Source organism: Bombus terrestris, chromosome 7 (assembly GCF_910591885.1).
Source record: "Bombus terrestris chromosome 7, iyBomTerr1.2, whole genome shotgun sequence".
Classification (NCBI taxonomy): domain Eukaryota; kingdom Metazoa; phylum Arthropoda; class Insecta; order Hymenoptera; family Apidae; genus Bombus; species Bombus terrestris.
In genome coordinates, this window is record NC_063275.1 from 15,479,190 (window position 1) to 15,492,743 (window position 13,554).

Sequence of the window (13,554 nt, forward strand, 5' to 3'; positions counted from 1 at the left end):
TCTGAAAATACCCGAAATTTGATACGCAACGCTAATAAATATAAATCTATGCACTCGTATTTAAAAAATACGCAACGCTAATAGCGAGAGATCACAGTGCAACCATTTAGCCGGTTTGGGCAGTTTGTAAACGCAACTCTACTTAACAAAACGCGATCATTCATTATCGCAACGCTAACAGGAAAAATAAGTAGAACTCGCGATGGAACAATGTCGCAACGCTAATTTTTTAAGTGAATTTAATGAAAATTGCTATTTACTATATGAAAAAGCTACTTTAAATATTCTGGTATTGCTACTTGCAATATTATAAAATTAATTGAAAATTAACATTTTTAAAATCTAATTTTAGACAATAGAAAACACGATAAATTCTAAAAATTCATAATAAAACCGTTGAAGGTCCAATGGTGGAAGTGGAGGTTGCGAAAAATCTGTTAAGAACAAAACACGATGAGTGATCGTTTAAAAAATTGGAGATAATGAAAAATGGAAGTTGATTATTAAATTTGTATCTTTAGTAATGATCGAGATTGAAATTCTAAAAAACCGTAATAAGTATGTAGCAAAATGAAACTTTGATATAATAGTTTGAAATGAAAAAATTGAAAATTCAGTGATTTTCGATGCATATCAGAGACAATTGTAATCGAATGTTAACATTTTAATACTTTATTCCAATTTAAAGAAAAAGCATTTATAGCTTTTTAAATTATCGATCATTTTTATTTTCTAATTAACTATAATTCAAACGAAATACAAACAGATTGAAATACATTATATAAAGCTACTTACATTCTTCAGCTACTGGAGAGCCTTTATCTTCTTGAGAGATGCACTGACTCTAATATCGGAAACGAATGTTCAAAAGTAGAATGTTAAAATTAAGACTATGTTTATGCAACATATGTTTCCGCAACATCAATCAAAACTAACGTGATTTTAAAATATTGGAAGGAAACTATCGCGTAGCAAACACTGACTCTACAAACCGCATTGCGCGCGGTCACAAATATTCCCTGAAAATAAAGCTATATAAGGCCGAGTGGGTGGTGGAGGCTGGTGGAAAAGAAGCTAAATATCGTTTCGACAATTTTCTTCTTTTCTTTATCGAACGTTCATTTAGAAAATACCGTTATCCCTTTACATTTACAAATTATTATTAAGAAATTGAAACAAGTATGAAAAATATTAGTTGAAAATTGTGAGATATTTTTAGATATCAAACAAATGCTTACGCATATGGTGAATGTAATGCATTCGTTTGCAACAATTATACTGTTCGTTATTACAATACGCAAATGCTATAAATTAATGGCTTAAATGTTATAAATTAATAGTTTAAATGTTGTTGATTAATGGTTTAAATGCTGTTGATTAGTAGTTTAAATGTTGTTGATCATTAGTTTAAATGTTGTTGATTAGTAGTTTAAATGTTGTTAATTAGTAGTTTAAATATTGTTGACTAATAGTTTAAATGTTGTTAATTAATACTATAAATGTTATAAAGTAATAGCTTAAATGCTATAAATTTATAGTTTCAATGTTGTTGATTAGTAGCTTAAAAGTTATTGATTAATAGTTTAAATGTTGTTAATTAATGGTTTAAATGCTGTTGACTAATAGTTTGAATGTTGTTGATTATTAGTTTAAATGTTGTTGTTTAGTAGCATAATTGTTGTTGATTAGTAGTTTAAATATTGTTGATTAATAGTTTAAATGTTGTTAATTAATAATATAAATGTTATAAATTAATGGCTTAAATGTTAAAATATAATAGCTTAAATGTTATAAAGTAATAGCTTAAATATTATAAATTAGTGACTTAAATGTTAGAAATTAGTAGTTTAAATGTTATGAATTAATGGCTTAAATATTGTTAATTAATCGCGTAAATGTTATAAATTAATGTCTTAAATATTATAAATTAGTAGTTTAAATGTTATAAATTAATGATTAAATGTTGTTAATTAATCATGTAAATGTTATAAATTAATGTCTTAAATGTTATAAATTAGTAGTTTAAATGTTATAAATAAATGGTTTAAAAGTTATAGAGTAATAGTTTAAATGTTGTTGATTAATAATTTGAGTGTTATAAGGTAATAGTTTAAACGTTATAAATCGTTATTGTAATTTGTAAAAGCTATTCTTCAATCTTTACTGTACGGGAGACCACACGCAAATGAGCTCACGCGCGAGTTTCGCATTGCATATATACCTGATGGCATGTACTTGAAAAGGTGTTTGAAGGTGCATCGAACGGTAACGACTTGCTGTTGTTGTGAAAGGCGGTTTTTCCATTATAACACGGTAAAATTTAATAATTTTTTAATTTTTATTGAAAATTGAGGCCTTTAACAATTTAATAAAGTAGTGGCTTAAGTATTATAAGTTAATCGTTTAATCGTTAAAAATTAATGGATTAAATGTTAAAAAGTAATAGTTTAAATGTTGTCAATTAATAATTTAAATGATATGATTTAATGGCTGAAATATTGTTAATTATTAATGTAAATGTTATAAATTAATGGCCTAAATGTTATAAATTAGTAGTTTAAATGTTATGAATTAATGCCTTAAATATTGTTAATTATTAATGTAAATGTTATAAATTAATGGCTTAAATGTTTTAAAGTAATAGTTTAAATATTGTCAATTAATAATTTAAATGTTGTGAATTAATGGCTTAAATGTTGTCAGTTAATAATGTAAATGTTATAAATTAATGGCTTAAATGTTATAAATTAATAGTTTAAATGTTGTTGATTAATGGTTTAAATGCTGTTGATTAGTAGTTTAAATGTTATTGATCATTAGTTTAAATGTTGTTGATTAGTAGTTTAAATGTTGTTGATTAGTAGTTTAAATACTGTTGATTAATAGTTTAAATGTTGTTAATTAATAGTTTAAGTGCTATAAATTAATGGCTTAAATGTTATAAAATAATAGCTTAAATGTTATAAACTAGTAGTTTAAATATTATAAATTAATGGCTTAAATATTATAAACCAATAGTTTAAATGTTGTTGATTAATAGTTTGTGCTTGAAGGTAATAGCTTAAGTATAATAAATTGTTAATGTAATTTGTAAAAGCTGTTCTTTATTTAATTTAATTAATATCTATATTCTATTATTTCTAATTCTTAATTTTTTAATTTCTATTGTATTTTGTCGCCTTTAACAATTTATTGCAGTAACCATTTTATAATTATAATAATTTTTACCAGCTAAAATGAAATTATCATTTCTGTGATACTATTTTTCGATTTAGAACTGTATTAATTTATATTCAATAACAATTTATGATGAAAATAATTGTACTATTATAGTCAAACTGTATAACTATTATAAATTAAGAGCACAATTATTTTTAACCAATGTTCAATTAACAAAATATTAAATGTTCAAAACTTTATTTAATATCTTACGTTATAAAGCATACATGGTTCGAATAAAATAACAAACTTACAGTGATATTACCAGAAAAACAAAAGTATCGAAAAACGTTCAATTTCTATCACGTATCAGCAAATATCTTAATTATATTTCTACTTTCTACATCTATTCTGTTTTTAAAGAAAATTCACGTGGTCGTCGCTATGATCGAACCAACAATCGTAAAGAAACGTTCGGACGATCAATATTTTTTTCGATATTTCAACATTATTTTATCTATAATATATTATATTGATCAGACGATTTAGTTAGAATCTACAGTATCCTTTTTACGTATATGATAACGCTGGGAACCTTGAATACCGAAAATGATATTGACAATAATACTGATCATCTAAACTGAATCGTTAAAGCTTCTTTAACTCTCTGCCCCTCTTATCCCACCATATTCTCCTTCGTTTGTCATCGAGTACTCGCTCTCGTCAATTGTTACCTCGAAATCGTTCGGCCACGGAACTCCACTGGAAAAGCCGAATGCGTCAAAATTAACGTGACGTTAAGCGAACGAAGCCCCTTAAAAATTCCCTGGTGATCCTCAGAACGGAGGTTTCGGTGATCAAGAACTCTTAGATCAGAGAACGGAGTCGACGATGATCGGCTCTCGTGGAATCGACGACTCGCTGCTGGTCCTCCGGCTCCTTCGACAGTTTTGCGTTCCTAATGCCTAGCTTCCTCGGACGTTTCCTTGGTATTTCCAGACGAACCGAACGATTAATAATGAACATCTTGGGCTTGGTAAGAATCTTTTTATTCTTTCGTTTCTTTCATTATTTTCTTTTCTTTCTTTTCTTTCTAAACATTTCCTTGTATTCTATCGTATTAACCTCTATAACCTTTGATTCTATTTCTCGAGAAAAAAGATTCATCGGTACGCAACGAGCGACAACTGAAGCCATGAATTCTAAAACAGCACGTGCCCACCAAACAACGTTTCGATAGTCAGAATCAGTTCTTTTCTCTTCATCTTCTTCGATTCGTTATTAATATTATTAGCTTTCCCTATGAACATTGCTTAGATATAAACTTTTTTAACACCGTTAGACAATTATTTCTCTCTTTTTCCTTTTTTTTTAGAAAAGATTTTTCAAAGATTTGTGAGTTTGTTTTAGCAAATTTGTTTTTTAAAAAAGATCAAGCTCGTGCTATCGTGGAAAACATCGAGTAAACTTATTAGGCTACGTTTGGTCACTTTATTCAAAAAATTATATCGAAAGAAATGCGTCTATTAGACCTAATCACCGTTTCAAATTTCACTTTCGAAGTAACCGTTTATAGATTCTTCAATGTATTCGGTATATTTGTGCATTAAATTTTCCAAGTACGGACAACAACGACTTGGATCCACCGATGACAATTCATGGCTTCAATTTCCTCGATAAAGAAATTGTCAAAGAGAATATATTTTCATCAGACGGTATCTTTCGAAGGTTAATAGCACACTAGATTGGAGTCCCATTAAATGGAGCAACAAGCTCGAACAAATTTGGAACTTATCCTTATCGCAAGGAACACGTATTTTCGACATTATTGGCGAGGATACAATCAAAACTGGTTAGAGCACCGACGAAATCAACGTCAACAACGCCAATCTTACTAATTCGATATTATTTTCTTTCAATCGATATAGTTCTATCATGGATCGTAATCACGCGAATCGTAATCGCCCACCTGTACACGTTCTCCTATATGATCAACCTTTATCCCATATTAACATCAACGCAGCCGAACCTTCTCTTACCTTGGCTAATCCTTAGCTTTTTTAAAAACGTCGTGTTGGAAGTAATCGTGATAGCCGTTGGCCTTCTGCTTTGGTACGACAAGAGATTCTCCTTGACTATTTTCTTCGAATTCGTCCTCGTAAAGGTTGTCCCTCTGAGTAAGTAAACGCTGCAGTGAAATACTTGCTCGTGTCGATTTCTCGAAATACCTTGCTACGCGAAACGATCGAAAGCTTATCCATAGATCTTTACTTTCAGACATGTCATTCAATTGCCATTTCGTTTGTCAGTCATTTTCAGCTACGTCTGGTATTCCAATTCCTGTCTGTTCCTCGAACAGTGTCACATGGAAAAGATGCGAAAATTGAAGAGAATGAGAAGCGACTCGAACCTAATCGTCGGTCGTCTGTACATAAAGTTGGCTGATTCGAAGTACAGGACGCGGTCTCTGACGACTTTGTTATCCTGCGAAAGCTACGAGACCTACGAGACGCACGACACCATCTCGCGGATCATCGACGATCCCAATTTAACGCCAACCCAGAAAACCATGAGGATTCTCGGGCTGACCGATAAAGACGTAGCCGATGCGCGTGCCAGGATCAAAGAAAGGGAAATTCATAAAAAGTTGACGGAATTGGAGGACAATTCGCTCACAAGCACCACCAAAAATATGTCTCGATACTTCTTCGATTTCAACTCGCTGAAAGATTTACAGAAGGTGAAAGACGAACGAACGAAGGAGCGCGAAGATGAAGTTACGACGGACGAACGTAAGGGGAATGAAACTCCGATGGATGAACGCAGGCAGGATGAAATCGTAATGAATGCACTCGTGGAGGAGCAAGTCGCGATATATGGATGCAAGGAGGATGAAACTACGGTGATGGAAGATAAGGACGACGAGCTGAAGACGAGTGGAACTACGGAGGATAAAGTTACGACGGATATCATTTTGGTAAGTTTTGGTAGACTGTTTATTTTTTTATTATTATTATTATTATTTTCAGTAAAATAGCTCTTGTTGAAAATCTCTTTTGTTGAAATCGATGAAACATCGAATAATCTTCCGACCCTGGAACGCTACCGAATGATCTTTCGACAACTCTCGGCGAACCATCAAGCGTTTTGCATAATCTCCGTGAAATCTTAAAAAGATGGCTTAACCATGTTTGTCGCAATCTGAACAGCCTCTATGATTCTTGATGTAACTTTCATAATTGTATTTTCCCGATATACGTAGAAGCTTCAAAATAAATACGTACGAGTATATATTTCACACAGGCCACAAGAATATTTTTTAACAGTCAATTATTTGTTATATCAAGGAATCTGAGTATTCGATGGAACCATCGTTAATATTAATTATACGTATATTTAAAACAAATCAGCTTATACATAAAATTTTAAATGTTAATTTAGAGCAATCCATCTACGTCCTCGATGAGCGTCCTTCTCGAACAGCCGCTAGATGATCGATCTATATGTTCGGAGAAGACAAATCCATCGGTGGAGCAACGAAGTTCATCTGGAATGAAGAGAGTAGCAGCAGACTGCTTGGAAAGGAGTTGCGCGAAGCAAATGAAACTGTATCCATCGGAACGTGCGGAGGACTCGAATCAGAGTGACTCTTTATCGAGAAAACAGGACTCGTCTCAGTCGAATCTCTCCTTTTCGAAACACGCGAGACAAAGCGTAGAGAAAAGTAGCAGCCCTGTGAAACTGCAAGCTTTGTTCAACTGCAATTGCATCGTGGACGAGTATTTGTACAAAGGGAACGCAGAGCAGTATTGTTTCACGAACGGCGGCACGATGGCGACTTCCACCCCTAACAAAAGTATCGACGAGGGCAACATGACGAGAAGCGCGGAGAAGAGCGACTTTGATAGCTCGAAAAGTACGATCTATCATTCGTGCTTGGACGACGCCAGCGACGTTGATCAGGGTCAGAATCAAAAGACAGAAACTACGACGAATAACAGTTTACTTTTGATACGGGAATTGTTGCAAAATGATCTGAACATATTAAGGGATATTAAGAAGGACGACCAAAAGTTGGAGAATGGAAGTTTGGTGTTTGACGATAAACCCAAGCAGGATATTTTAAAGATTTCGGAGAGCGAATCGAGCGTCTTTCGGAAATTGTACGTAGGACAGTGTAACACGTCCATCGGCATTCAAAATTTATCGGACATTGTGAAAGATTTGAGCGTGGCCCGGAACGTGGTGACCAATTTGGAAACCTTGAGGACGGTCGAATCTGATGAAAGTGGAGGCAAATTGAAGAATGAAAATGAAATATTAAAGATTATGGTTCCTACGTCCGCCATCGACGACGGTACGCGTCGTTATACTTTTGCAACTCTGTTTAGAATTTTCATTTCTATCGAAGAAATGTCTGGTCTGACAAGTAATTCTATGTGTTTTTTTTTTTTTTTTTTTTTAGACGTAAGTTCCGCGCAGAGGAGCAGCTTGAATCCTGGCAAACCGAAGAAAACCAAGAAAAATGTATTAAAAGTAAATGCACCTGAATATTCGTTCGGCGACGCGAATATTCCAAGGTTCGTCAAAGACTCCATGAAGGTTTTCGACGGCTGTTATGAAAAGGACTTCGCCAATAACTCGGAGCTGCAGTGTATGCTTCAGCAATTGGAGAAGAAGAAATGGAGCATATTCCCTGGTCAGCCTAACCAAAACGTGTCAATACCATCTACTTTCTTAAAACAGAACGATCAACATTATCCATCGTCGGCGTCGCAAGACTTGGGAATCGTTGGTTTACCTATTACCCATTTCGACACGACGAGAAGGTAAGCATAAGTTTTCAAATTAAGCTTGATCGTTGCACAGTGAACGCATTACGTAAAATTGGTAAGACAAAAAATTGTTTCTTAATAGACGACTCGAACGATTAAATACCTTCGAATAGACGACCTTCTTCTAAAACGTTTCTATTGCTTCCATCAGATACGAGATCTCAGCATCTACTTCCTCCAAGAAAACCGACGAACATGTCGCTTCTGAAATCGTGTCAGAGAACATGCAATCCCTCGACGATGGTATTTCCGTATTAAGCGATATTCATAAGCCTGGTATCTCAAGTTTCACGAAGGACGCCCACACGCAAAGTGACAACGACGACCATCAAGATCAGCCAAGAACCTCGAATCTCCGTGAGAAACACAGGAAGATGTTCTTAAAACGTAAATGCCTGAAAGAACAATCGAGAAGCGTTTCTCCGATCGCGAATCTTCACGAACGTAAGATCGAATCGCAGAACTCGGCTGGAAAAGACCATGGCAAGCCTCCTATACGTCAAAAACCGACGAAACTTAACGACAACCAGAGGAAACCAGCTGGATTAACGAAATCTGTATCCGACAGAAGTGTCTGCGAATGTAAAACGTGCCAGAAGGACAACAAATATCCGATTTCGACAGAATCGAAGTTGGACAAGAGGGGCGAGAATAAGAGATGCACAGCGAAATGCAAAGTAGAGACTTTCGGCACGATTCCTTTCTCGCAGGTTGTGCGTCCATCGATGTTCGATTCGATGGTCTATCGCAGAAAACCTCCGGTGTACCCTAAAAAGGCCAAGAACGAGCCTCCTGCGCAGCCTGACGCCTCTAGCGTCCCTAATGCGAAGAAGACGTCGCCGTTTAAGGAACTTTTGGAACCATCCAAGAGGCCAGCTGATAAGCAATCGAGCCACGGTTCGAAGAAATTCAAATGGAAGAGGAGAATGGAGTCACTAGAAGAACAGGAAGCTCGGGAGATGAAGGCTCTGAAAGCATACAACGAAGTTACGTTGCTGAAGGACAAGAAGGAATTGGAAGCTAAGAAGAAGCTGCTTTCAGGAAGAAACTTGACCACGGCTCCTGAAAGCCTAAAGAATCGAGGTTATCCGAGGAAGAACAACCTGGAACGTTATAAGAAAAATATTCCTCGAAACGTGGAGACGACGTACAACGACTGCTTCGACAAAGAGAACTTGTTAACAGACGCAACCACGGAAACGGAACCACTGCCGAATCTTTCATTTATGGACAATAAAATGCAATTCGCCGCGCCTGCAAGATTCTTCGATGTTCCACATGAAAAATACTCCTGTTCGAAGTTGTCCAATGCTAATAAGGCCACGGACAAGGTGTTGAATAACTTTGGTAAATCACATGCTGAATACGTGAAGCAGGACGCGAAGAAGAGCAAGCACTCCCTTGGTGAGACGGACACCAGGAAGCAATATACAAAATACAGTAAACCGAAGAAGCCGATGGACGAGGAAAACGTTTCGATAGTTTCGATGAAGAAGTTGGAAGGTGCGCAAAAAGGTCGCGATTTGGAGAGGACACCTGCTAAAGAAGATGTCAGGGGTCTCTTAGAAATTTCTGCAAAGTCTTCTAACGCGGATCGATTGGCTGAACTTGATTCTCGCGACTCTCAAAGTCGTATAACTATCGTCGGATCTTTCGTTCAGAGCGATCACGACAAGGTGATCTCGACTTTTGTGGATGGCAAAGACTTTGGTGCGCAAGTTGGAGACTTAGCGACGTTGATTAAGCCTACGGCAACTCAAGATGCTGCTTCGTCATGGTCTTCCAGTATCATCGAGCGAGAAGATGAATCATATTTTCAGAAACGAGGTAAGAATTGTTTCAAAATTTTCAGATTCCTTCCTAACGTGATTCTACCATATACGTGTAAATACTTTTCGTAACCTGTACATTAAAAAACCTTGAAGACATTTCATTGGAGGAGATTAAGCATGTGCCAACTTTTTCTAGATGATGCAAACACTCAGACGGCCCAACTCGAAGCAACGACGCTCAAACTCGAGAATTCTAAAGAGAAAGATGAGACGGCGCTGAAAACCGAAGATCACGAAGGGGAAGTGAAATCGGTATTTGAAGCTGATAATGTCGAGAAAGAAATTGTGCCAGTACCGGAAACGGAGGTCCAGCCAAAGGAAGTTGAACCAACGTTAGAAACGGAAGACCAACGAAATGAAACTGAGTCGATACTAAAAGCTGAAGACCAAAAACAGGAATTTGGGTCGATATTAGTAACGGAGGACCACCAAAAGGAAGTTAAACTAGTATCAGAGACGGAGGGCTATCAAAAACACTCAAACGAAGCAGATAAAGAAGAAGAAATCAAAGAATCTGCAGCCTCGCACGATAGTATTGCAGAATATCTTCCAGAATCTATCGATGACGAAAAAGAAATTCTTCAAACCGATGAAATAGCCGATGAAATTCAAAGGTATAGCTCCGAAGTATCACAGAATGAACCTGGAATAACTTCAAGAAGAATATTTACGAATTTATCGGATTTCACAAGGAACATCGACATGAATTACGTGGCTGACGGCGTCATTCTAAGTAATTCGAACGCCCCGAGAGAAAACAACACTCCTGTATGGGACATCGTAGACGAAGAGACCATTAGAAAGCTGTACGACATGTTTTCCCATCGATCCGTAGACTCCACTTTCAATTTACCCGGAGGAATCCAAACAGTGGACGACATGTTAAATAACAGACAATCAGACTCGTCGATAGACGATTTTATTTTTCAATCAGGTAGATATTCGACGAGTCTTTCCATGTTCGAGCACACCATCTTAGCTACCATTCGACCACTTCAAACTTTAGAAGAGGAAGAAGATCACGCAGGTTCTCTTTACGATCTATGTATCACTACCATGGATCAAGAAGGTTTGCCTATCAGTTTCGAAGTGGAGTCTATGGAAAATCTCGAGGACGAAGTCGAACATGCAGCCACCAATAGACTTGGGTTAAACGATGTTGTAATCCAAGTGACTCGGTTCCTGAGGAACTTGAACTTCTGCGGATTCAATCTGGAAAACCTTTCCGGCATACTGGAAATTCTTCCCGACCCAGTGGACGATGACGAGGATCGGATAGAATGCGAGATCGATGAAGAGGATGAAGAAAAGGATGAAGAGATGGAAGGATGGCCGGTAGAAGACAGAAGAATATTAAAATTCATTAAAGAAGATTGCTTAAGATTCATCAAGGAAGATATTTTCACGGACATAAAGTTTCCCATTGTAGTCAGATTAAGCGACGTGATAGGTGACGATTTAGCTACCTCTGACGAAGAGCCGGAAGAACTTGACGTAGTGCTTGAACAGGCAGAACCGAGTAAAATAAATTTGTTCTCTTTAATGGATGACAAATACGAAGAAGGTAATGATAAAATTGAAGAAACTGGTACGGAGGAAATGGAGGAAGAGAACGAAGATGAAGAAGTGACGAGTAGCGAATATTTCAAGACATTGCAGAAGATTCGAGGAACGATGTTTACAACAGTATTTCCTTCAAGGCCAATCGTGAGCGTCAGCGACTACAACGCTGTTGAAAGTATGATAAACGAAGAAAGAATAACTACTCGTTCGGAGGATGTATCTTTAGACGAGATCGTCACGAAATTTATGAGTAATTTGAAGAAATACATACTGAAACGTTCGGAACCGGTGCAATTCCGCAGCGAAAATTTAAACCAAACCTACGAAATATTGGACAAGACTGACACGGAAGAAGAAATCAAAGTTGAAGAAAGTATCGACAGCGAGAAGATCGAAGGAAGCGACAAAGACGAAGCGATTGAACAAATTACTACGATCGAAGATGTCGAAGAGGTCGACGAAAAAATAACGACAAAACAAAAGAAAGTAGATGTTACGTATCAAGTTACCGAAGAAGACATCCTAGATACAAGAGTCGAGGAATATGGAAATGTAAGTTGGAAAGAAATCGACAAGGCCGATCAGAATATTCAACCGATCGAGTTCGAGAGCGAAGTAAATGAAAAGATGCAAACATCGGTTCGCGAAGAAACGTTCGAACGCGACGAAGACGAGTCTCTTGAAAAAATAAAATCGAATAAGATCGATGGGAACGAAGAGTCAGATTTCGAAATTGATGGAGAGGGAAACGTAGAGTTGAAGGAAAAGTTATCCTTATACACCATCTTCACATTTTTACTGGCCATCTCCTGTTTTTATCTTGGATACTACTACCAGAAGATCTTCTCGTTTAAACAAATTTCAACGTCCACGTCGACCTTGAAACCTTTCGAGATTCACGCAACGCCAACTTCGACGACCACGTTCTTTGAAAATTCGACGCTGGTGAAGGAAACGAAGGAAGAAAAATATGAAGAAACGGAACAGGAGGAAAATGACTCGTTCGAGGGAATCGTCGATCTTGAAACGATAGAAATTTCTCAATTCACCAAATACGATTCGGAATTAGATTTGGACTCGATTGTCCATAGGACACTCTCGGATAGCTTGAGAACTATAGACGAGGATAGTTTGAAAAAAACTGAAAACGACGTTGGAGAATCTGTGTCGCTAAGAGAACGAATTTTAGAAAACACAGAATTGCAAGAAGAAGCAGCGGAAATTAATTCTGAGAATGTCCGAGTGCGTTCAAACTCGCAAATACACTCGGCTTCCCAATCGACTGACACGATTAGGAGTGCCAGCATTAGGAAGCTCGATATTCGTACGAGTGAACCTCTGTTCATCGTTGAACCGAATAAACTTAAAGAAGATTTGTTAGAATTGCGCCTGGCGGAAGAAGAAATCGAGACCTTCAGATACAGAGAAGACGATGACTCCGATTCATCAAAATCTCTACCAACGCGTGATGATGAAACCAAATTACTCAACGAGGCACAGGTGAATCTATATGCAAAGGTAATAATAGAAGAAAAAGAAGAAATGTTAAATGCGGAAGAACTTCGAACGAGCAGCTGTGGAACAAAGTCGAAAACATCCACTTCCAAAATTCAGAAAGAAGATTGCGAGCAGTCGAGCAAGGAGAAAGAAGAAAAGGAAGAACGCTCTGTGGTTGATCAAACAGATGCCGAAGGGATCATTTTTTCGAAACAAGAGGTCGAGAAAAGTAAGGCGTCTACGGAACAAAACGAGTCCTCGAGTTCGCCTCAAATTTTGGAAACGACCGACAGTTTCGATTCCGCGTACACGAGAGCTTCCGAAACGTCGAGGAACGCCACCTCCGCGGTAGATCTCAACGATTCCTCGATGGAAGAGTTCGTAATCGCTTCGAACGAATCGATTATATCGGACAAAGCGAGCGAATGCAGTTGAGTGAAAAACGTCCGCCTCAATCTTTCCGTAATTTTCAGGTTCGTTTTTTTTTCTCGATATCAACGGATTTTAGTCTCTTGTGAACTTTTTCTTATTTTTAAGGAACTACCGGAGAAGATTCTTTTTTTTTAAGAGTGAGGCTTCTTTTATTTTGCTTTTTGTAAAAAACAATCGTTGAGATTCCTTTTTTCTTTTTTTCGTTTTCTCTCTTCTTTTTTTATGAAGAAAAATGG

At 36.8% G+C, this 13,554-nt stretch overlaps 1 protein-coding gene across 1 annotated transcript; it reads left to right on the forward strand.

Moving 5' to 3' along the window:
* Positions 1-3,933: 3,933 nt before the first annotated feature.
* LOC100649137 lies at positions 3,934-13,321 on the forward strand. The gene is made up of 8 exons (XM_012310803.3): positions 3,934-4,195; positions 4,888-5,011; positions 5,088-5,336; positions 5,469-6,136; positions 6,601-7,516; positions 7,625-7,988; positions 8,146-9,821; positions 9,963-13,321. Exons 1-8 carry the CDS (start codon positions 4,121-4,123, stop codon positions 13,319-13,321), a joined length of 7,431 nt encoding a protein of 2,476 aa, XP_012166193.2. The 5' UTR covers positions 3,934-4,120.
* Positions 13,322-13,554: the final 233 nt, after the last annotated feature.